This window comes from Ylistrum balloti, unplaced genomic scaffold, assembly GCF_031769215.1.
Source record: "Ylistrum balloti isolate Yb309-2 unplaced genomic scaffold, AGI_CSIRO_Ybal_v1 Utg369616, whole genome shotgun sequence".
Taxonomy (NCBI): domain Eukaryota; kingdom Metazoa; phylum Mollusca; class Bivalvia; order Pectinida; family Pectinidae; genus Ylistrum; species Ylistrum balloti.
The window spans coordinates 1,507,518-1,535,502 of NW_026781889.1; the positions used below are offsets into that span (position 1 = coordinate 1,507,518).

Consider the following 27,985-nt stretch of genomic DNA (forward strand, 5'->3'; position numbering starts at 1 on the left):
ATATGGTGATTTTCTCTTTTTTTTTTCAGCATATTTTCCTTTTGAAACTGTGCATGTGTGTTTATGAATAGCTTCTTGTTGAAACTGTCTCTTTTTCAGTGTAATTTCTTGTCGAAACTGCATCTTTTTCAGTATTGACCTGCCTCTGTATCACAAACACTAAGGAAATTTTCCCCTCCTACATCCATGTTGTCAAGATCCACAGAACTTTTTTTACGTTTTAGATATTCCTCCATGGCCTTTATCAAACGCTGTGGATTTTTCTTAGCATTAGACTCAAGAGCTGAAAAATAATTGCAAAAATTTCAGAGTTAGTAAAAAAAATATTGTTTATTTGTAACAAGCATTTGACATGTATCCTTTCTGATAACCAAGAAAATAGTAATATTTAACAAGATTGGAGTACATCTCTAATAGCAGTTTGGTGTCACATTTGTTATTGAGGGAGGGAGTAGGGGTGGGGTAATTATGTACAATGTACCATCTGCCTTAACAAAAGCCACATCTGTACTTTATACAAAGTAACCTCTAGCATCAAGGGGACAATATCTGCCAAGAGAGGATGACTATCAGAGAGTGGAACTGACAAAATGGAAGACCCCCATATGGAGGAACAGCAGAAAAGATGACCACCAGACTGAGGAACATACAGAGAGGACGATGACCAGACAGGGGAATGGACAGAGAGGAGGACGACCAGACAGAGGAACGGACATAGAGGATGACGACCAGACAGAGGAACGGACAGAGAGGACAAGGACCAGACAGAGGAATGGACAGAGAGGACGACGGACAGACAGAGGAACGGACAGAGAGGACAAGGACAAGACAGAGGAATCAACAGAGAGGACGACTGCCAGACATAGGAAGAGACAGAGAGGACAATGACCAGACAGAGGAATGGACAGAGAGGATGACGACCAGACAGAGGAAGAGACAGAGAGGACAAGGACCAGACACAGGAACAGACAGAGAGATCAAGGACCAGACACAGGAACAGACAGAGAGGACAAGGACCAGAGAGGGGAACAGAGAGAGAGAACAATGACCAGATAGAGGATCAGACAGAGAGGACAATGACCAGACAGAGAGGACGATGACTAGACAGAGGAACAGACAGAGAGGACAACGACAAGACAGAGTTACAGACAGAGGAACAGACAGAGAGGATGATGACTAGACAGAAGAACAGACAGAGAGGACAATGACCAGACAGAGGAACAGACAGAAAGGAAGATGACTAGACAGAGGAACGGACAGAGAGGACAACGACCAGACAAAGGAAGTGACAGAGAGGACAACAACCAGACAGGAACAGACAGGGAGGACAACGACCAGACAGAGGAACAGACAGAGAGGATGATGACTAGACAGAAGAACAGACAGAGAGGACAATGACCAGACAGCGCTACAGACAGAGGAACAGACAGAAAGGACAACGACCAAACAGAGCTACAGACAGAGGAACAGACAGAGAGAATGATGACTAGACAGAAGAACAAACAGAGAGGACAATGACCAGACAGCGCTACAGACAGAGGAACAGACAGAAAGGACAACGACCAGACAGAGCTACAGACAGAGGAACAGACAGAGAGGATGACAGACAGAAGAGGACAGAGAGGACAATGACCAGACAGAGCTACAGACAGAGGAACAAACAGAAAGGAGGACAGATACAGACAGAGGAACAGACAGAGAGGATGATGATAGACAGAAGACAGAGAGAACAAACAGAAGAGGACAGACAGAGGAAGGACCAGACAGAGCTACAGACAGAGGAACAGACAGAGAGGAGGATGACTAGACAGATGAACAGACAGAGAGGACAAGGACCAGACAGAGAATGGACAGAGGAACAGACAGAGGAACAGGACAGAGAGGACAGATGACTACAGACAGAGAGGACAACGACTAGACAGAGACAGAGAGAACAAGACAGAGAGGACAGAGAGGATGACTAGACAGAAGAAAGGACAGAGAGGACAAGGACCAGACAGAGGAATGGACAGAGAGGATGATGACCAGACAGAGAAATGGACAGAGAGGACAATGACCAGACAGGAATGGACAGAGAGGACAACGACTAGACAGAGTAACGGACAGAGAGGACAAGGACCAGACAGAGGAATGGACAGAGAGGACGATGACCAGACAGAGAAAAGGACAGAGAGGACAAGGACCAGACAGAGGAATGGACAGAGAAGATGACGACCAGACAGAGTAACGGACAGAGAGGACAAGGACCAGACGACGGCCAGACATAGGAAGAGACAGAGAGGACAATGACCAGACAGAGGAATGGACAGAGAGGACAAGGACCAGACAGAGCTACAGACAGAGGAACAGACAGAGAGGATAGAGACAGAAGACAGACAGAGAGGACAACGACCAGGCAGAGGAACAGACAGAGAGAGACAGAGAGGAATGACCAGACAGGAACAGACAGAGAGGACAACGACCAGCAGAGGAACAGACAGAGAGAAACAATGACCAGACAGGAATGGACAGAGAGGACAACGAATAGACTGAGTAACGGACAGAGAGGACAAGGACCAGACAGAGGAATGGACAGAGAGGACGACGACCAGACAGAGGAACGGACAGAGAGGAGAAGGACCAGACAGAGGAATCGACAGAGAGGACGACGACCAGACAGAGTAACGGACAGAGAGGACAAGGACCAGACAGAGGAATGGACAGATAGGATGACGACCAGACAGAGGAAGAGACAGAGAGGACGACGGCCAGACATAGGAAGAGACAGAGAGGACAATGACCAGACAGAGGAATGGACAGAGAGGATGACGACCAGACAGAGGAAGAGACAGAGAGGACAAGGACCAGACAGAGCTACAGACAGAGGAACAGACAGAGAGGATGATGACTAGACAGAAGAACAGACAGAGAGGACAATGACCAGACAGAGCTACAGACTGAGGAACAAACAGAAAGGACAACGACCAGACAGAGCCACAGACAGAGGAACAGACAGAGAGGATGATGACTAGACAGAAGAACAGACAGAGAGGACAACGACCAGGCAGAGGAACAGACAGAGAGAAACAATGACCAGACAGGAATGGACAGAGAGGACAACGACTAGACTGAGTAACGGACAGAGAGGACAAGGACCAGACAGAGGAATGGACAGAGAGGATGATGACCAGACAGAGAAATGGACAGAGAGGACAAGGACCAGACAGAGGAATGGACAGAGAGGACGACGACCAGACATAGGAAGAGACAGAGAGGACAATGACCAGACAGAGGAATGGACAGAGAGGACAAGGACCAGACAGAGGAATGGACAGAGAGGACGACGACCAGACACAGGAACAGACAGAGAGATCAAGGACCAGACACAGGAACAGACAGAGAGGACAAGGACCAGAGAGGGGAACAGAGAGAGAGAACAATGACCAGATAGAGGATCAGACAGAGAGGACAATGACCAGACAGTGAGGACGATGACAGAAGAACAGACAGAGAGGACAATGAACAGACAGCGCTACAGACAGAGGAACAGACAGAAAGGACAACGACCAGACAGAGCTACAGACAGAGGAACAGACAGAGAGGATGATGACTAGACAGAAGAACAGACAGAGAGGACAATGACCAGACAGCGCTACAGACAGAGGAACAGACAGAAAGGACAACGACCAGACAGAGCTACAGACAGAGGAACAGACAGAGAGGATGATGACTAGACAGAAGAACAGACAGAGAGGACAATGACCAGACAGAGCTACAGACAGAGAACAGACAGAAAGGACGACCAGGACAGAGGAACAGACAGAGAGACAGACAATGACAGACATGGACAGAGAGGACAACGACAGAGAGGACAGAGAGGACAAGGACAGACAGAGGAAGACAGAGAGGACAATGACCAGACAGAGAAGGAAGGACAGAGAGGACAAGGACAGACAGAGACAGAGAGGACAGAGAAGACAGAGGAAGGACAGGAACAGACAGAGAGGACAAGGACCAGAGAGGGGAACAGAGAGAGAGAACAATGACCAGATAGAGGATCAGACAGAGAGGACAATGACCAGGCAGAGGAACAGACAGAGAGAAACAATGACCAGACAGGAAAAGACAGAGAGGACGACGACTAAACAGAGTAATGGACAGAGAGGACAAGGACCCGCCTGAGGAATGGTGAGAGTGGACGACTACCTGTCAGTGGAACGGACAGAGAGGAGAAGGACCAGACAGAGGAATCGACAGAGAGGACGACGACAGACAGAGTAACGGACAGAGAGGACAAGGACCAGACAGAGGAATGGACAGAGAGGATGACAGACAGACAGAGGAAGAGACAGAGAGAGACGGCCAGACATAGGAAGAGACAGAGAGGACAATGACCAGACAGAGGAATGGACAGAGAGGATGACGACCAGACAGAGGAAGAGACAGAGAGGACAACGACCAGACAGAGCTACAGACAGAGGAACAGACAGAGAGGATGATGACTAGACAGAAGAACAGACAGAGAGGACAATGACCAGACAGAGCTACAGACTGAGGAACAAACAGACAGGACAACGACCAGACAGAGCCACAGACAGAGGAACAGACAGAGAGGATGATGACTAGACAGAAGAACAGACAGAGAGGACAACGACCAGGCAGAGGAACAGACAGAGAGAAACAATGACCAGACAGGAATGGACAGAGAGGACAACGACTAGACTGAGTAACGGACAGAGAGGACAAGGACCAGACAGAGGAATGGACAGAGAGGATGATGACCAGACAGAGAAATGGACAGAGAGGACAAGGACCAGACAGAGGAATGGACAGAGAGGACAACGACCAGACATAGGAAGAGACAGAGAGGACAATGACCAGACAGAGGAATGGACAGAGAGGACAAGGACCAGACAGAGGAATGGACAGAGAGGACGAGAGAGGAACAGACAGAGAGATCAAGGACCAGACACAGGAACAGACAGAGAGGACAAGGACCAGAGAGGGGAACAGAGAGAGATGGACAGAGAGGACAGACAGAGAGGACAAGACAGAGGAAGACAGTGAGGACGATGACAGACAGAGGAACAGACAGAGAGGACAACGACAGACAGAGCTACAGACAGAGAGGACAACGACCAGACAGAGGAACAGACAGAGAGGATGATGACTAGACAGAAGAACAGACAGAGAGGACAAAGACCAGACAGAGATACAGACAGAGGAACAGACAGAAAAGGACAACAACCAGACAGAGCTACAGACAGAGGAACAGACAGCGAGAATGATGACAAGACAGAAGTTACAGACAGGGAGGACAACGACCAGACAGAGGAACAGACAGAGAGGACAATGACCAGACAGAGCTACAGACAGAGGAACAGACAGAGAGGATGATGACCAGACAGAAGAACAGACAGAGAGGACAATGACCAGACAGAGAGACTGAGACAGAAGGACAATGACCAGACAGAGTAATGGACAGAGGGGACAAGGACCAGACAGAGGAATGGACAGAGAGGACGACGGCCAGACAGAGGAACAGACAGAGAGAAACAATGACCAGACAGGAATGGACAGAGAGGACAACGACTAGACTGAGTAACGGACAGAGAGGACAAGGACCAGACAGAGGAATGGACAGAGAGGACAACGACCAGACATAGGAAGAGACAGAGAGGACAATGACCAGACAGAGGAATGGACAGAGAGGACAAGGACCAGACAGAGGAATGGACAGAGAGGACGACGACCAGACACAGGAACAGACAGAGAGATCAAGGACCAGACACAGGAACAGACAGAGAGGACAAGGACCAGAGAGGGGAACAGAGAGAGAGAACAATGACCAGATAGAGGATCAGACAGAGAGGACAATGACCAGACAGTGAGGACGATGACTAGACAGAGGAACAGACAGAGAGGACAACGACAAGACAGAGTTACAGACAGGGAGGACAACGACCAGACAGAGGAACAGACAGAGAGGATGATGACTAGACAGAAGAACAGACAGAGAGGACAATGAACAGACAGCGCTACAGACAGAGGAACAGACAGAAAGGACAACAACCAGACAGAGCTACAGACAGAGGAACAGACAGAGAGAATGATGACTAGACAGAAGAACAAACAGAGAGGACAATGACCAGACAGCGCTACAGACAGAGGAACAGACAGAAAGGACAATGACCAGACAGAGCTACAGACAGAGGAACAGACAGAGAGGATGATGACTAGACAGAAGAACAGACAGAGAGGACAATGACCAGACAGAGCTACAGACTGAGGAACAAACAGAAAGGACAACGACCAGACAGAGCTACAGACACAGGAACAGACAGAGAGGATGATGACTAGACAGAAGAACAGACAGAGAGGACAACGACCAGGCAGAGGAACAGACAGAGAGAAACAATGACCAGACAGGAATGGACAGAGAGGACAACGACTAGACAGAGTAACGGACAGAGAGGACAAGGACCAGACAGAGGAATGGACAGAGAGGATGATGACCAGACAGAGAAATGGACAGAGAGGACAAGGACCAGACAGAGGAATGGACAGAGAGGACGACGACCAGACAGAGTAACGGACAGAGAGGACAAGGACCAGACAAAGGAACTGACAGAGAGGACAACAACCAGATAGAGGGACAGACAGAGGACAACGACCAGGCAGAGGAACAGACAGAGAGAAACAATGACCAGACAGGAACAGACAGAGAGGACGACGACTAAACAGAGTAATGGACAGAGAGGACAAGGACCAGACAGAGGAATGGACAGAGAGGACGACGACCAGACAGAGGAACGGACAGAGAGGAGAAGGACCAGACAGAGGAATCGACAGAGAGGACGAGGACGAGAAACAGGAACAGACAGAGAGAACAATGACCAGAGAGAGGAACAGACAGAGAGGACAATGACCAGACAGAGAGGACGATGACTAGACAGAGGAACAGACAGAGAGGACAACGACCAGACAGAGTTACAGACAGAGGAACAGACAGAGAGGATGATGACTAGACAGAAGAACAGACAGAGAGGACAATGACCAGACAGAGGAACAGACAGAAAGGAAGATGACTAGACAGAGGTACGGACAGAGAGAAACAATGACCAGACAGGAATGGACAGAGAGGACAACGACTAGACAGAGTAACGGACAGAGAGGACAAGGACCAGACAGAGGAATGGACAGAGAGGATGATGACCAGACAGAGAAATGGACAGAGAGGACAAGGACCAGACAGAGGAATGGACAGAGAGGACGACGACCAGACAGAGTAACGGACAGAGAGGACAAGGACCAGACAAAGGAACTGACAGAGAGGACAACAACCAGATAGAGGGACAGACAGAGGACAACGACCAGGCAGAGGAACAGACAGAGAGAAACAATGACCAGACAGGAACAGACAGAGAGGACGACGACTAAACAGAGTAATGGACAGAGGGGACAAGGACCAGACAGAGGAATGGACAGAGAGGACGACGGCCAGACAGAGGAACGGACAGAGAGGACAAGGACCAGACAGAGGAATCAACAGAGAGGACAAGGACCAGACACAGGAACAGACAGAGAGAACAATGACCAGATAGAGGATCAGACAGAGAGGACAATGACCAGACAGAGAGGACGATGACTAGACAGAGGAACAGACAGAGAGGACAACGACAAGACAGAGTTACAGACAGAGGAACAGACAGAGAGGATGATGACTAGACAGAAGAACAGACAGAGAGGACAATGACCAGACAGAGGAACAGACAGAAAGGAAGATGACTAGACAGAGGTACGGACAGAGAGAAACAATGACCAGACAGGAATGGACAGAGAGGACAACGACTAGACAGAGTAACGGACGGAGAGGACAAGGACCAGACAGAGGAATGGACAGAGAGGATGATGACCAGACAGAGAAATGGACAGAGAGGACAAGGACGAAACAGAGGAATGGACAGAGAGGACGACGACCAGACAGAGTAACGGACAGAGAGGACAAGGACCAGACAAAGGAACTGACAGAGAGGACAACAACCAGATAGAGGGACAGACAGAGGACAACGACCAGGCAGAGGAACAGACAGAGAGAAACAATGACCAGACAGGAACAGACAGAGAGGACGACGACAAAACAGAGTAATGGACAGAGGGGACAAGGACCAGACAGAGGAATGGACAGAGAGGACGACGGCCAGACAGAGGAACGGACAGAGAGGACAAGGACCAGACAGAGGAATCAACAGAGAGGACAAGGACGAGACACAGGAACAGACAGAGAGAACAATGACCAGATAGAGGATCAGACAGAGAGGACAATGACCAGACAGAGAGGACGATGACTAGACAGAGGAACAGACAGAGAGGACAACGACAAGACAGAGTTACAGACAGAGGAACAGACAGAGAGGATGATGACTAGACAGAAGAACAGACAGAGAGGACAATGACCAGACAGAGGAACAGACAGAAAGGAAGATGACTAGACAGAGGTACGGACAGAGAGAAACAATGACCAGACAGGAATGGACAGAGAGGACAACGACTAGACAGAGTAACGGACAGAGAGGACAAGGACCAGACAGAGGAATGGACAGAGAGGATGATGACCAGACAGAGAAATGGACAGAGAGGACAAGGACCAAACAGAGGAATGGACAGAGAGGACGACGACCAGACAGAGTAACGGACAGAGAGGACAAGGACCAGACAAAGGAACTGACAGAGAGGACAACAACCAGATAGCGGGACAGACAGAGGACAACGACCAGGCAGAGGAACAGACAGAGAGAAACAATGACCAGACAGGAACAGACAGAGAGGACGACGACAAAACAGAGGAATGGACAGAGAGGACGACGGCCAGACAGAGGAACGGACAGAGAGGACAAGGACCAGACAGAGGAATCAACAGAGAGGACAAGGACCAGACACAGGAACAGACAGAGAGAACAATGACCAGATAGAGGATCAGACAGAGAGGACAATGACCAGACAGAGAGGACGATGACTAGACAGAGGAACAGACAGAGAGGACGACGACCAGACAGAGTAACGGACAGAGAGGACAAGGACCAGACAGAGGAATGGACAGAGAGGACGACGGCCAGACAGAGGAACGGACAGAGAGGACAAGGACCAGACAGAGGAATCAACAGAGAGGATGACGACCAGACATAGGAAGAGACAAAGAGGACAATGACCAGACAGAGGAATGGACAGAGAGGACGACGACCAGACAGAGGAAGAGACAGAGAGGACAAGGACCAGACACAGGAACAGACAGAGAGGACAAGGACCAGACACAGGAACAGACAGAGAGGACAAGGACCAGAGAGGGGAACAGAGAGAGAGAACAATGACCAGATAGAGGATCAGACAGAGAGGACAATGACCAGACAGAGAGGACGATGACTAGACAGAGGAACAGACAGAGAGGACAACGACAAGACAGAGTTACAGACAGAGGAACAGACAGAGAGGATGATGACTAGACAGAAGAACATACAGAGAGGACAATGACCAGACAGAGGAACAGACAGAAAGGAAGATGACTAGACAGAGGTACGGACAGAGAGGACAACGACCAGACAAAGGAAGTGACAGAGAGGACAACAACCAGATAGAGGGACAGACAGAGGAACAGACAGAAAGGACAACGACCAGACAAAGGAACTGACAGAGAGGACAACAACCAGATAAAGGGACAGACAGAGGACAACGACCAGGCAGAGGAACAGACAGAGAGAAACAATGACCAGACAGGAACAGACAGCGAGGACGACCAGACAGGGGAATGGACAGGGAGGACGATGATCAGATAGAGGAACAGACAGGGAGGATGAAGACAAGACATGGGAATAGAAAGGGAGGAAGACAACTAGACAGGGGAAGGGACAGGGAAGACGACGACAAGACAGAGGAACAGACAGGGAGGACAACGACCAGACAGAGGAACAGACAGAGAGGATGATGACTAGACAGAAGAACAGACAGAGAGGACAATGACCAGACAGCGCTACAGACAGAGGAACAGACAGAAAGGACAACGACCAGACAGAGCTACAGACAGAGGAACAGACAGAGAGGATGATGACAAGACAGAAGAACAGACAGAGAGGACAATGACCAGACAGCGCTACAGACAGAGGAACAGACAGAAAGGACAATGACCAGACAGAGCTACAGACAGAGGAACAGACAGAGAGGATGATGACTAGACAGAAGAACAGACAGAGAGGACAATGACCAGACAGAGCTACAGACAGAGGAACAGACAGAAAGGACAACGACCAGACAGAGCTACAGACACAGGAACAGACAGAGAGGATGATGACTAGACAGAAGAACAGACAGAGAGGACAACGACCAGACAGAGCTACAGACAGAGGAACAGACAGAGAGGATGATGACTAGACAGAAGAACAGACAGAGAGGACAATGACCAGACAGAAAGGACGAGGACCAGACAGGGATCGGACAAGGAGAATATCAACCAGACAGAGGAACAGACAGAGAGGATGATGACTAGACAGAAGAACAGACAGAGAGGACAACGACCAGACAGAGCTACAGACAGAGGAACAGACAGAGAGGATGATGACTAGACAGAAGAACAGACAGAGAGGACAATGACCAGACAGAATGGAAGAGGACCAGACAGGGATCGGACAAGGAGAATATCAACCAGACAGAGGAACAGACAGATCAGAAAACAACTAGACAGAGGAACAGACAGAGAGGACAACAACCAGATAGAGGGACAGACAGAGGACAACGACCAGGCAGAGGAACAGACAGAGAGAAACAATGACCAGACAGGAACAGACAGCGAGGACGACCAGACAGGGGAATGGACAGGAAGGACGATGACCAGATAGAGGAACAGACAGGGAGGATGAAGACAAGACATGGGAATAGAAAGGGAGGAAGACAACTAGACAGGGGAAGGGACAGGGAAGACGACGACAAGACAGAGGAACAGACAGGGAGGACAACGACCAGACAGAGGAACAGACAGAGAGGATGATGACTAGACAGAGGAACAGACAGAGAGGACAATGACCAGACAGAGCTACAGACAGAGGAACAAACAGAAAGGACAATGACCAGACAGAGCTACAGACAGAGGAACAGACAGAGAGGATGATGACTAGACAGGGGAACAGACAGAAAGGACAATGACCAGATAGAGCTACAGACAGAGGAACAGACAGAGAGGATGATGACTAGACAGGGGAACAGACAGAAAGGACAATGACCAGACAGCGCTACAGACAGAGGAACAGACAGAGAGGATGATGACTAGACAGGGGAACAGACAGAAATGACAATGACCAGATAGAGCAACAGACAGGGAGGACATCAACCAGGAAGAGGAACAGACAGAGAGAATGACGACAGATAGGGGTAGAGACAGGGAAGACGATTTTACAGTTTCCTTGATAAAAAAAGCAAATTGATTTAAACAGACAAACACAGTTTAGTTTATCATTGCTTTACGTCCCATTAACAGCCAGGGTAATTTAAAGACATGCCAGGTTTAGCTGGTGGAGGAAAGCTGAAGTTTCCAGAGAAAAACCACCATCCAACGACCAGTACCTAACGAGGCCAAAACCACTCGGTCACTGCAGCCCAACAGACACAGTCATTCAGACCATGTCTAAAACTTTCACTACAAGTACAAGGTCTTATATATGTTACACAACCTACATTTGATAACATGTCCAGAATCTGTGATTGTCATTCCCTGAGATTTCCAGGTCTGATACAGATCCAGATATAAAGCAGCATAGAAATCATTGATCACATCTAAAACTTCTTGTCGCTTATTGCATTCCCTACAAGCAAAATAAAGAATTATTTATACACAGTAACAATATCAAATACATGTAGTTAATTATAATCCCCCTGCAATAAGCCCTAGGGAGCCAAATACATTACTTCTCCCTAAAGCAAATGGAGGAGGGCTTATTGCAAAGATTAGCAGTTTTTTTTACTTGAAATATTTTACTAAAATATTATTGTTTCTGTATGTTATTGATATAGAGATTATTGAAAATGTTCAAGTCCACCAATGCACTTATTTGTAATTGTTAAAAAATTTATACTGTGCTAAAATTTTATTGCACAAAACAGGGTAAAACAGTGCCATAGAACAATGAAATTGTAAATAATGGTTCAATTTCATTGGACAGCAATAAGGCAGATGTGGACTTCAGTGTTCAATAAACAATTAAATTTTAAGAGTCCTTTTCATCTTTATTACTGAAAATGACGGGCCAAATAATGTAAAATTTAAGTATTTCAAAAAGATCTATCAATCCCATAAAAACTTTGAGTACAGGGCTAAGGCAAGTAAATTTATCACAGGATTCAGCAGTCTCTTTTTTGATTGACAATTATTTTGACAGAGAATTACATAATCCAATCTTTCAACAATTAATAGATTTTGTTTCTGCCAGTCAAGTTATACTGTCAAATGACTCATTTTCACGAGCACTTAATTTCAGTATTTCATGGGAGATTAGAATGCATAAAAAATAATTGCTTTGAAACAGTTTCAATCACAGGTACAGGAGGCCCTTTACATATAAACTTGGGCTTATGTTTCTAGTTGACCTATGAATGATTGCTGTTTAATACACCTCATAAACTAGTAATAATCTCATATATAAATGAAAATTTACACAAGTCAACAATGCCACAAAATTGTTTTACTTACTTTAAAATAAACCAGTCCTATATATCTTGATTTATTACTGTAAATCATGAAAATAAATCACCACGAAAAGTTGTTACACATTAAAAAAAACAAAATTAAGTTGACGAGAAGATGATTTGGTTTAAAGTACTGAATCCTCCCCTCCCTTCATCTTAAATGCTATATACTTACAAAACAAAAATAACCATTACTTTCATTTTCTTTACACTCATTTTTCATTGCTGTTAGGATTTGTTATTTTAGGGGCAATTATTTATCAGGTTGAAACAGTTCAGCTGGTACAGAATATAATCCATGACAAACACACTGGAACTGGCTCTAATGAATCAGCAGAGATCAAAAATGTTAATTTTCTGGAGTTTTTTTCAGTCATTTAAATAGTAATAACCTTGAAATCTTACAAAATGTATTTATGTATTTTCACAGCTATCTCAATAGCTGATATGTTATCAGCTATTGAGCACTGATATGTTAGGTTGGGGTAAATCTGATATGTTAGGTTGGGGTAAATCTGAACGACACATGTACGTATGTTATGAAAGGACCAATCCAAAATTTTCTTTCTTATTGCACATGAAGTGAAAAATGAAAAAAAAAATGCTTTATTTGTTTTTTCAACAACGTACTAATTAAAGTTCACTTGTCTCCATTTAAAAGTCTGTATAATCAAGTCATTCTCAATGCTCCCCCTTTAAGTTATGCTATCTGGTATGTGGAAAGAAGGGTAGTAATTCTAGCAGATCAGAATGCAAACATCCATACTTATTAAGGCAGTCTTCCCGAAGTGCCTGTATAGCTATCCTTGACATGTTGATCCCCATGACACAGAATGGAAAATTCTGAAATAAAAGGACATGAAGTTAACAGTTTTACATTAAATTAAAGAACTCATCTACAAGTCAATTTGGCCAATTCTGGTATTTTCCTAATATCTGGATCTCTCTTTCATAGCAATCAAACTTCTACTCTAAAATCAAAACAGCTTCAGAGAAAAATTGGAATTGAATTCTGAAAGCAAAGTATGGCCCAAAAACACCTTTTAAATGTGAGAAGAAATACATGTATATAAAATGAAATAATATTAAAATGAGGACATAAGACATATCTAAGTCCATGTTTAAATCAAAAGTATTAGAATATAGGTTCACACTGATCTTACTTGTGTGGGATGGAGAGAAAGTTTGTAAATGTCTTGAGCCAGAGACTGTCGTTTGGGATTTCTCAATAAATTGACCAGATTTAGTAAACCAAGTATGCCCGTCCCACGTAGATCAGTAGAAGGGTCGTTACCTAAAATGAAACATCATCACAAAACTTATATAAACAATATCTGGGATGTTCACCTGTAAAATTTGGCAGTGACTGGTGATGTTGAATAATGCCCTGATGGTTCGATGGATTCAGCACTTGTATTTACCTTCATACTTATTTCTATTTACATATTTTAAAAACAAGCATAAAACATGTCTTATATGATGATACAGTCAAACCTCTCTTGAAAAGCAATCATATAGAACAAATCTGCCTTAGTTAAAGGATGATGCTTATAAAGGCAGGTGTGCTAATTGATAAAGGTCAGTGGAGTATAATGAAGATCTGCCTATAAAGCAGTATATAACAAATACCTGTTGATAAAAGCTACTGGCTTGAGGTTCCAAAGCAACACAATTCATAGTAACTGAACATCTATAAAAAGGTCACTTGCTTATAAAGACCACTATTTCTGCTTTTCCCTGACCTTAAATGACAGGTTTGACTTATATAGGTATATCTAGATACATCATCCATGCAAATGGTAATGAATCATTTGTGATTGCTGTGATTATATCACAGTATGGCATTGTCAGCCCTCTACGTGTCAAACTTCCAAATGGCTGTATGTTTGCCATTTCATTTATCACAGAAGTCTAGATAACAAGCATATACAAATATCTATTTAAGCCAATAGAATCCTCCATTCATTGAGGAAGATCCATCTATTGCCTATTGAGAAACAGCAGTAGTAAACATTCATTCAATATTTAAGATGACAGCCACTTTTGTAGATATGAATAAATGGATGGCAAAAGATCTTTAGAACAGCCCATCATCTGATAATGGTTGGTTAGGAACAATGAAAATTGAACAAAATATTTCCTCCTTAAAAATCTACAAACAATGCTGTATTGATTAATACACAGCCATGTAGTAACCAAAATCATAAAAATATGAAGTGCTATCAAATAAAGAATATTATTGACCTTGAAATCCAACTTCCTCCCAGTGTGGCCCAAACCTTCCACAATCAAACCGCGATCCAGTCAGACATCTATAGATGGTTTGGAGGGCACGAGTGTGAACAAGGGTACTGTTGTCTAGTTGGGCTACAAAGTTAATTGACCATTAGTACACCATAATTCATATACCATAATTATGCACCAATAAGCCCTGTCTGAAGATAAGCCCACCCAAAAATATATTGCTGCAAGTAAAATCATGATCAAAAGCTATTTCATTGTTCTATAAAAAGCCCATTCGCTGCTTTAATAGTAAAAAAATATATGTCTGCCCCTTTGCTTATCAAAAGATAAATAATGTATGTACCGTAGTAACTGTATACATATTTATTATAGCGTTAATCTTATCTTAGTTCTTTTTACACATAATATAATACACTAAAACATGACTGTGATTATTGTAGTTTGTGTATGTCATTAATACATTAATACATTATTGCAAATGCATCAATATGTCACTGCACTAATTTGTGCAAAATTAACAAAATTGTGCTTAAATTTGAAAATATGGTTGCCCAAAAACAAGCATGTTCAAACAAATAATCTGACTCAAAGTGTAAATAAAGTTTTGTAGTACAGTGAAAAGATGAAGTCCACACAGTTACATTCCACATTTATACTCCAGAGTTACATTCCAGTTACATTCCACATTTATACTCCACAGTTACATTCCACATTTATACTCCACAGTTACATTCCACATTTATACTCCACAGTTACATTCCACATTTATACTCCACAGTTACATTCCAGTTTCATTCCACAGTTACATTCCACATTTATACTCCACAGTTACATTCCACATTTATACTCCACAGTTACATTCACAGTTACATTCCACAGTTACATTCCACAGTTACATTCCACAGTTTCATTCACATTTATACTCCTCAGTTACATTCCACAGTTTCATTCCACAGTTACATTCCACATTTATACTCCACAGTTACATTCCACATTTATACTCCACAGTTACATTCACAGTTACATTCCACAGTTACATTCCAGAGTTACATTCCACAGTTTCATTCACATTTATACTCCACAGTTACATTCCACATTTATACTCCACAGTTACATTCCACATTTATACTCCACAGTTACATTCCACATTTATACTCCACAGTTACATTCCACATTTATACTCCACAGTTACATTCCAGTTTCATTCCAGTTACATTCCACATTTATACTCCAGTTACATTCCACAGTTTCATTCCACAGTTACATTCCACATTTATACTCCACAGTTACATTCCACATTTATACTCCACAGTTACATTCCACATTTATACTCCACAGTTACATTCCAGTTTCATTCCACAGTTACATTCCACATTTATACTCCACAGTTACATTCACAGTTACATTTCACAGTTACATTCCACAGTTACATTCAACAGTTTCATTCACATTTATACTCCACAGTTACATTCCACATTTATACTCCAGTTACATTCCACAGTTACATTCCACATTTATACTCCACAGTTACATTCCACAGTTACATTCCACATTTATACTCCACAGTTACATTCCACAGTTACATTCCACATTTATACTCCACAGTTACATTCCAGTTACATTCCACATTTATACTCCACAGTTACATTCACAGTTTCATTCCACAGTTACATTCCACAGTTACATTCCACAGTTACATTCCAGTTTCATTCCACATTTATACTCCACAGTTACATTCACCGTTACATTCCACATTTATACTCCACAGTTACATTCACAGTTACATTCCACATTTATACTCCACAGTTACATTCCACAGTTACATTCCACTGTTACATTCCAAAGTTACATTCCAGTTTCATTCCACATTTATACTCCACAGTTACATTCCACAGTTACATTCCACATTTATACTCCACAGTTACATTCACAGTTACATTCCACAGTTACATTCCACAGTTTCATTCCACAGTTACATTCCACATTTATACTCCACAGTTACATTCCACAGTTACATTCCACATTTATACTCCACAGTTACATTCCAGTTACATTCCACATTTATACTCCACAGTTACATTCCACAGTTCATTCCACAGTTACATTCCACAGTTTCATTCCACAGTTACATTCCACATTTATACTCCACAGTTACATTCCACATTTATACTCCACAGTTACATTCCAGTTACATTCCACATTTATACTCCACAGTTACATTCCACAGTTACATTCCACATTTATACTCCACAGTTACATTCCACATTTATACTCCACAGTTACATTCCAAAGTTACATTCCAGTTTCGTTCCACATTTATACTCCACAGTTACATTCCACAGTTACATTCCACAGTTACATTCCAGTTATATTCACAGTTACATTCCACAGTTACATTCCACAGTTTCATTCCACAGTTACATTCCACATTTATACTCCACAGTTACATTCCACAGTTACATTCCACATTTATACTCCACAGTTACATTCCAGTTACATTCCACATTTATACTCCACAGTTACATTCCACAGTTACATTCCACAGTTACATTCCATAGTTTCATTCCAAAGTTACATTCCACATTTATACTCCACAGTTTCATTCCACAGTTACATTCCACAGTTTCATTCCACAGTTACATTCCACATTTATACTCCACAGTTACATTCCACATTTATACTCCACAGTTACATTCCAGTTACATTCCACAGTTACATTCCAAAGTTTCATTCCACATTTATACTCCACAGTTACATTCCACAGTTACATTCACAGTTACATTCCACAGTTACATTCCACAGTTTCATTCCACAGTTACATTCCACATTTATACTCCACAGTTACATTCCACATTCATACTCCACAGTTACATTCCACAGTTACATTCCACATTTATACTCCACAGTTACATTCCACAGTTACATTCCACATTTATACTCCACAGTTACATTCCACAGTTACATTCCACATTTATACTCCACAGTTACATTCCACAGTTACATTCCACATTTATACTCCACAGTTACATTCCACAGTTACATTCCACAGTTACATTCCACAGTTACATTCACAGTTACATTCCACAGTTACATTCCACAGTTTCATTCCACAGTTACATTCCACATTTAAACTCCACAGTTACATTCCACATTTATACTCCAGTTACATTCCAGTTACATTCCACATTTATACTCCACATTTACATTCCACATTTATACTCCACAGTTACATTCCACAGTTACATTCCACAGATTCATTCCACAGTTACATTTCACATTTATACTCCACAGTAACATTCCACATTTATACTCCAGTTACATTCCACAGTTTCATTCCACAGTTACATTCCACATTTATACTCCACAGTTACATTCCACAGTTACATTCCAGTTTCATTCCACATTTATACTCCACAGTTACATTCACAGTTACATTCCACATTTATACTCCACAGTTACATTCCACAGTTACATTCCACATTTATACTCCACAGTTACATTCCACAGTTACATTCCAGTTACATTCCACATTTATACTCCACAGTTACATTCCACAGTTACATTCCACAGTTTCATTCCACAGTTACATTCCACATTTATACTCCACAGTTACATTCCACATTTATACTCCACAGTTACATTCCACAGTTACATTCCACATTTATACTCCACAGTTACATTCCACATTTATACTCCACAGTTACATTCCAAAGTTACATTCCAGTTTCATTCCACATTTATACTCCACAGTTACATTCCACAGTTACATTCCACAGTTACATTCCAGTTACATTCACAGTTACATTCCACAGTTACATTCCACAGTTTCATTCCACAGTTACATTCCACATTTATACTCCAGTTACATTCCACAGTTACATTCCACATTTATACTCCACAGTTACATTCCAGTTACATTCCACATTTATACTCCACAGTTACATTCCACAGTTACATTCCACAGTTACATTCCACAGTTTCATTCCACAGTTACATTCCACATTTATACTCCACAGTTTCATTCCACAGTTACATTCCACAGTTACATTCCACAGTTTCATTCCACAGTTACATTCCACATTTATACTCCACAGTTACATTCCACATTTATACTCCACAGTTACATTCCAGTTACATTCCACAGTTACATTCCACAGTTACATTCACAGTTACATTCCACAGTTACATTCCACAGTTTCATTCCACAGTTACATTCCACATTTATACTCCACAGTTACATTCCACATTTATACTCCACAGTTACATTCCACATTTATACTCCACAGTTACATTCCACAGTTACATTCCACATTTATACTCCACAGTTACATTCCACAGTTACATTCCACATTTATACTCCACAGTTACATTCCACAGTTACATTCCACATTTATACTCCACAGTTACATTCCACAGTTACATTCCAGTTACATTCCACAGTTACATTCACAGTCACATTCCACAGTTACATTCCACAGTTTCATTCCACAGTTACATTCCACATTTAAACTCCACAGTTACATTCCACATTTATACTCCAGTTACATTCCACAGTTACACTCCACATTTATACTCCACAGTTACATTCCACAGTTACATTCCACATTTATACTCCACATTTACATTCCACATTTATACTCCAGTTACATTCCACAGTTACATTCCACAGATTCATTCCACATTTATACTCCACAGTTGCATTCCACATTTATACTCCAGTTACATTCCACAGTTTCATTCCACAGTTACATTCCACATTTATACTCCACAGTTGCATTCCACATTTATACTCCACAGTTACATTCCACATTTATACTCCAGTTACATTCCACAGTTTCATTCCACAGTTACATTCCACATTTATACTCCACAGTTACATTTCACATTTATACTCCACAGTAACATTCCACATTTATACTCCAGTTACATTCCACAGTTTCATTCCACAGTTACATTCCACATTTATACTCCACAGTTGCATTCCACATTTATACTCCACAGTTACATTCCACATTTATACTCCACAGTTACATTCCACATTTATTCTCCACAGTTACATCCACAGTTTCATTCACCAGTTACATTCCACAGTTACATCCACAGTTTCATTCACCAGTTACAGTGTGTTATTTCAAACCTGAATGCATGATAATAAAATATATCAATAACAGACAAATTCAATTGTTTTCCTCACATTTTCCAAGAATACAATCCATGTAACCTATAATAAAATCTGTATGAATAGCACTTGTTCTTATATAGCATACATAAAACAATTTTCTCACTTTTTATTAATCGTTTGTTATCAAAATTCTTTTCCTTTTTTAGAAAGTAAAGTCAGGATCCTTTGGAATGGAATAATTTTGCATATTTGAAGGCCTCAACCTCAGAAAATAAGATACTGACTTGCAGCTAAACAGAAGATGAATTCCTTTTCTTTCAGCAGGTTTCTATTCAGTTTTGGGGGTCCAAACAAAATGTGTTTTAGAGCTGAAAACCCACGTCTGTTTACAGTTTGGCGGATATGTTTCTGAAAACAGAATAAAGTATATATAAACAATATGTAACTACTCCTTCAGACCCAGTGAGCTATAAAACAACAAGAAAATACCATCATGTCAACATAATCATAATGCATACTCAACTTCAAGAAAACTCGGGCAATATATGAACGAAAGCAAGATTAACATGTAGACTCAAAACTGATTATCAATGGAAATGAAATTGTGACAATAACAATATTTACATAATCTTTCAATGTAAAATGTGTTGTGTTTTTTTTCAATACTTCAATCAATATTTCATTGTACCAGAACATTTATACAAACATTAGTGCCGGGGTTGGGACCTACAATTCAGCTTCCATACAAATATGTTCTCATGCAAAAGGGCAGGTGACCTTTTTATGTCCATGCTGGTGCTTGACCTACCATTGCACTAGAGTAATCCATTGGTCTAAGAGTTTCCTCCAGCTCAAAATAAGACATAAGAGGTGTCATCTTGGCTCCTCTGGGACCTGTAATTGAACAACCATGTAGGATCCACATTTTGCTGGAGGAAGTATATTATTATTATGACATTCTTAACGCCTGTCAACACATAAAAGGTCATTAGGGCCTGTCAACACATAAAAGGTCATTAGGGCCATCAACCAGTAAAACACACAGTGACCCAAAAAAGAAATAACATCAAACAAACTAAAACATAAAAGACAAATACTAGAAATCTTAAATGGGTATATTATCACAAAAGAGTGAAATTGTATGTCATAGTCTATTATATAGACCAACATCTTTCAGGTAACCTAGAATTTTACAAATCTTAACAGTTTCAAAATGGGTCTTTAGATTTGTAATGTTACGATAAAAAGTTTCTCGAGTAGACAGAAGGTCAATGCAGACCAATAAAAAATATTTAATGGTGAATGACTCATCACATCCTATGCAGAGTATTATCTTCGCCTTTCAACATACATGAATGTGTAAGGTTTGCATGGACCATCCGAAGACGGGGAAGGACAACTTCGTCTCGATGGCTGTCTCTATAGCAAGGAGACCATTCACCAAAGATAGGTTTTACGGAGTGCAATTTATTGGAGTACATATCTATAATGTACAATACTACAGTGGCTTAATATGGACTTTCCTTCCCTATCCTTCAGTATTCTGTGCTTTAACTATAAAACCCAAACACTCAATTCTTATCCATTAAAACAATAGGATTATTTTTTATATAATTTCTTCTTTAATAATAACTTTTTCACTACTTCTCCATCAATCCATACATAAGAAATGATTATCCTCAATGACACTGCTACTGGCTTGTCAAACCAAAGGTTACAGTCTCTCACAAAGAATTACCTCCATCACTTATGCCTTTTCTCCAAATGAAATATTCAGCTTGAAAACATTATTAGTGAACTGATTCTCTCCCCTTTGATACTGATGTAAACCCAGGACCAGCAGCGATCATTTTACTTAATAGAACATACGTCTGTTTTTTCCACCATTCCCTTGGTCCCTATGTGGATGTCACTGTACTATCATTAACATTGTTTTGCTTTCCATTTCTATTGTTCCTGAATGTCAGTGGTAGATAATTCTGACACTGATGTGGATAACTGTGGTTGTCTACACAAGCCGAATAAATAACAAATCAGAATTAATTTTTTCAATCAAAATGTGAACATTGATAATAACAAGAATAATAAATCGACACAATAGTAAAGAATTTTTATTAAAATGTGCTCTGAAATTATAAAAAAGTGAATCCATACCTTTGGTGTGATCTGTGAAACCTGGAAAATGAAACCACTTATAATGTGAAAATGAAAATGTAGAACTGTAAGTCACAGGCTGAATATAAATAAACTTGTTCCCACAGACAAACAAGAGGCCCAAGGGGCCTTAACGGTCACCTGAGGAATATATGTCAATAATCTGGGGATTTTAAAATGTTGCAAAAATGTAACAACACTTGTGCAGGACCATGTGTAAAACATCTGTACCAAGTTTGAACATGACCCACCCAATGGTTCTTGAGAGGAAGTCCATAATGTCTTAGCCAAACAGAGGCCAGGGTGGCCATCTTGGATTTTGAATCGCCCCAAAAAGTTAAAACACTTGCCAGGACCTTGTGTAGAACATTCGTATCATGTTTCCCCTTTTTCCCCCTCCTGGGGCCCCTATTGGGGCCATGCCCTTTTTCTTTGCAAACTTGAAGCGGCTTCCCATGGGGATGCTTTGTGCCAAGTTTGGTCAAAATCCATCTACTGGTTCTTGAGAAGTAGTCATTTAATGACGGTTTTTACATATGGCTCCTTTTATACCCCTTATGGGCCCCAAAGAGGACATAATCACTTTTTTCAACATAATTTCATATATCCTTCACTAAGGGATGCTTTCTACCAAATTTGGTTGAAATCATTCAAAGTTGAATTTTTTACCCTTTTGAGCGCCCCCTCGTGGGGCCGGTTTTGACCCAATTTTTTTTCATTCGCAAACTTTGTAGACCATGCCATAAGGACCCTAAATATCAAATATGAACTTAATCTGACATTTGGTACATGAGAAGAAAATTTTTAAAGATTTACCTAATTTTACCCCCTTTTTCCCCCTCCTGAGGTCCCTAATGGGGCCACACCCTTTTTCTTCGCAAACTTGAAGCAGCTTCCCATGGGGATGCTTTGTGCCAAGTTTGGTCAAAATCTATGCTGTGGTTCTTGAGAAGAAGTCGAATATGTGAAAATTAACGACGCATGACGACAGACAAATCATGATGGCAATAGGTTACCATGAGCCTTCGGCTCAGGCGACCTAAAAAAACAAAAAACAAAAAAAAACAATAGATAAATATAAAAAAAAAAAAATGTGAAAAAGGTCTTGGAAATGCATGTGCCTCTACTCCTCAAACTTTCCTATAAAGTCTGGTAAATGTATGTTAAGCTTAAAACACATTGAATTTGAATTAAGTAAATAACAGATTGACGGATAGCAGGTACTAACTACATGCATGGTACTGATCCTTTGTGTTACAGCTTGGATAATTAGAGAGTTTACAGCCATCATTGTGTTGAACATATGTCCATTCATAGACAAAATGTCACTAAACTCTCACATAACTCTAAAGAAAAAAAATCAAAACCCCTATATAGAAGTACAGTCCCTGAGCACTGGGCATGTTGGTAGGTTATTTCAATACAAAAACCGTATTGTCAAACTAAAGTTGTAGTTTTGAAATTTATTTTGGAAAGATAACATGTTTATAGTAAGGTAGTATACAATCCTAAATGATTGTGAGAAAAACAGTTAAAAAAATATTACTACTTAAATACTAAAACCACAAAATATAAACGGGTGGAGGCACAATGTCCCTCAATGTATAAATTGTTGCATTCTTGACAAAACTACTGTGGATATGACTGTATATATGAGACCTCACTGGGGTAATCCAAATAATATCACTAATAGGAATGGTTCCAACACAGAAGTTTCTTCTTTTCATCCAGATTTAATGACAGTGTTGTTGACATGTTGAAACATATAAACAACACTGTCGTTGAATCTGGATAAAAAGAAGAAGGTTCCATGTTGAACTCATTCCTATTAGTGATAAAATCACAAAAGATAAACTAAACAGATATCAACACAAGTTTTGAAAGTTTGTTTGCTGGATCAAGGTTTAACATCCCCACAGCAGCTATATGGGGATGGGTTCCCTGGGGGACACTGGCAGAATGGGTTCCCGTCCTGGGGGACACTGGCAGAATCTTAAAAATATGGATAATGTTTTTACCATTTCATGAAGATCAATTCTTGCAAAAAGTGCTATATTTTAATTTTGCAGTTATTTTTCTTCTCTCATCAGTCCTTTCTTTTTATTTGAATTACCTGCTTCAATGGTTTGAACATTTTCCCATTCATTCTGAGCCTGCGAATGTTCTGAGGGAACTGTATTTTGCTTTGATTGAGCCATGTGGTTTTGCTGTAAAGAAAAAAAAAAAAAAAAAAAACCTATGTATCAATACATGAATAAAACATGTTTTCCTGAAGGAATAAAGTATCACAGAATGTTAGATTTTATCATGGTACCATTAATTGGTAAACAAAAACTGAGCCAAAGTGTAAACAATATGCTAAATCTATCAAACATGGATAATAGAATAATTCTGATGTCCCATCAACTTTCCTATGTCGGTTTGGAGTCAACTCCAGACCAATACAAAATGTTGATAGAGTATCAGAATAATCTCCTACAGCTCTACTTTCTTTCTCATATTTTGCAACATTAACAAATCTGTGAAAGTTAACACAAATTAAAACAGAACAATATAAACTTATAGTATGTTCTACAAAATTTAATCACCATGAATAGTTGTAATACAGAAAGCAAAAGTTTGTAGCTGTTCATTTTATTGCCTTTTTCACATCAGTTAGGAGGGATTATTCTTTGTCATCAGAGTAAAATTGATGAAGATAAGACCAAATGAAAATGGCTTGCATACTGACAAAACAACATCTTTAGAAATAAAGAAAATGCAGTAATTACAATGGAATTTATTATTCCTTATTCTTTTTTTTTCTTTTTTCTCTCTTTTTTTCCCCCTTTCCATGTCGAGCTAAATATATTCTTCCAGAATATTTCTCACCTCCTCTTCATCCTTTATGAGATCTGTTCCAATTGCCACAGAAATATTTTCAGCCTCTGGAGCCTTAGATACCAGTGTTAAATTGGATGTCAGTGAGGCCTGCTTAAAACTAATCGGGAAGCTGCCTGAAGTAAAGCATTCCTTGTTGACCTCTTCAACTTGGGTCTTGACCTCTAACCCCTGACTTGGATCTGGTGTGGTATTGTTAACTTTTTGGGCAATGGTAGCTGATGGGACAGAGGCAGATTGTATCAAAGTGGAGGTATAGGTAGGGAGCAGTGATGCCGCTGGTAGAGGAGGGGCTGGAGCTTTGAATTTTTTACTTGGTGACTGAGGATTTTCTGTCACATCTGTTGTTGATTTGGCTGCAGAAGGTAATTCAAAGTCAAATTCTGATCCAGAGGAGTCATCTTCCTCTCTATGTTTCATTAAGTCTGCCAAAGAAATATTTTCTGTCTCATCTGGCTGTTTGAAAAGCAATCAAACAAGAAAATTAATGTGATATATACAAATAAAAATACTGTTGAAAAAATATTTCTGACTAGAATCATCAGTTTAGTAAAGCATTTCAAAATTCACAAAAAACAGTTAAGTGTTAAGCAAAGAGTAATAACCTCATTACATGAAGTTTTAAAACCTTGTGTTAAATATTGCTCAAGGCTGGACTTATGGTCAGTTACCAACATCCTGGGTCATTTTTTTTCTTTTGCTCTATCATAGGAACATATTTATTCGTAACATAAAGGAGTTTTAATGTTATATGAGATTTTTATAATTGTTTAGTTTTGTGAGCCTTGGTAAGCAAAACGTTAAACTTTGAGATGAGTTTAACTAAAGAATTGAAATAAAAGCTATTTTATGACTCTGTTTGTAATCTAACTTAGAAAAGTAACATTCTGATGTCTGAATATGGAAGACAAAATCAAACTGAGGCAGTCTTTTTGCTGCCCCATTTTCAACTTATGACGTAATGTCATGGTTCATATTCAGAATTATGACAAAACAGTCAATTTCTGAATTATGTAATCAATGAAAACCATACAGAGTATAGTACACTAAAGACATATGCAAAAATATTACATGGGTGGAAATTCACTAAATAACACACCAACTATTTCATGAATGTATGTATGTATGTATTAATGAGATAGATTTAAAGATATACCTGAAACAAAGTCATTCTGTTGAAATTAACAACAGAAATAAACAAGTAAATAAAAAGATTTTCCTTCTTACTTGTATGTATTATATATTGACTTACTGGTTTTTCTTTAATTTCAATACTATCAACTGATATCATCTCATTCTGTTGCATTATATCCAGTTTCTCCAGATTTAATGTTGGAATACACATTTCTCCAGTAGAATGAGGTTCAATGGTAGTTTCAGACACTGAAATTACTGCTTCCTGATCAGGAACAACATCCGGTGTAGAAACATTATTAGTGATGTCATCATCGAGAGGTATTATGTTCAAATCGGAAAAGTCTTGTACAGTAAGTATTTCTTTAGTGTCTGTTTCAATAAGATCTGAGGTCAACTGAAGTTCAATGCCATCCTCATTAGTGATGTTTTCACCTGTGAAGCAGTTCTCAAGGCAATCGTCTGAACCTTCAGTATTGGGGAGATCACCCCCTTTAATTTCTGCTATGGAACTTAACAGTTTATTTTCTCCATCAGATAGCACTAATATATCTTCTGAACATACAGGTATTGATTCATTGGGTTGACTTTCTACATCAAAATCTGCAGAGTTGTCAATTTTCAATTCAAATTCAAAACGCTGATCACCATGATCCTGTATAGCTAAGCCTTCTATTACTGAACTGCCAAGAGGATCTTCGCATTTCTACAAACAGAAAAAAACCCAGATCTGTTAAATAAATAAAATTTACATCGATAACCCATGTAAACCAACAGCAAACAAGGCACAAAGTTAAGTTTTAAATTCAGGTCCAGACACAATTAACACTTATTATGTAAGGAGATATTGTAGTATGTCCAGTTTAAAGAGGATATTTCTTGGATAACCACTGAATATCATTGTATTCCCAAATATGACAGAATATCTATATAGTCCATCATATGTGAAATCATAAGAAAAAAAGGAATATCAATATGTAAGAATTTCTTACAAATGATGGTTTTCATTTACTTGTAATATGCCCGTCCCCTGACTTTTGAGTTATAAAAAAGATTGTAATGATAATGTCGTTTTCCTGAGATAAATTGGGTATATTATGAGATCATAATCACTTTAGGGTGTGGATATTTTGCTGTAATTAAAACATGTGCACATGGGATGGAGATGATGGTTTGCAGAGATGGGATGTGAGTACACATATGGAGGTTTGGGGTTCACAGACAGTAGATAGAGACTGAAGACACTCTTGGAAAAAATATTGCCGTCTTTATATTACAGGAAAACTCCAATTTTTTCCTCCTAATTTTAGTTAAAACTCAAAAATAAAACTTACTTACAATTTTAAAAATGGTAACTATAAAAATTCAATGATTGTCTTCAAGAATTAGTTTGTTAAAAAGATCTAATATATTTTTTCTGTTGATTGAAACACAGAACACGTGCACACTCTACAAATGTAATTATGAAACTTTGCAAGTGAGCAAAAAATGATAATTTATTATTATTTATAAGGTGAAAAATTCCATGTAATTTCCCGAACGCATATGAAATACATTAGTATTTACATGATGGCGAGTATGAAAGTTAAATATGTATATACCTAGTCACTTATATGTATTTGTATTATAACATTTGGCATACGGTGCTGAAATCACCATAATTTGATACACATGAACATTTTTTCTGTATTTAGCTATCGGCATAACTTACAGAGGTAGCCATTTTCAAACAAATCCTAGTCAATC

At 40.3% G+C, this 27,985-nt stretch overlaps 1 protein-coding gene across 1 annotated transcript; it reads right to left on the reverse strand.

Moving 5' to 3' along the window:
• LOC132548665 (uncharacterized) lies at positions 1-27,962 on the reverse strand. The gene is made up of 12 exons (XM_060212547.1): positions 27,951-27,962; positions 26,358-26,945; positions 25,097-25,561; positions 24,339-24,408; positions 22,226-22,246; positions 20,880-20,965; positions 20,356-20,479; positions 14,950-15,072; positions 13,869-13,999; positions 13,472-13,548; positions 11,698-11,825; positions 1-283 (listed from the first exon to the last, which is right to left on the reverse strand). Exons 1-12 carry the CDS (start codon positions 27,960-27,962, stop codon positions 129-131), a joined length of 1,980 nt encoding a protein of 659 aa, XP_060068530.1. The 3' UTR covers positions 1-128.
• Between the last annotated feature and the right edge of the window lie 23 nt (positions 27,963-27,985).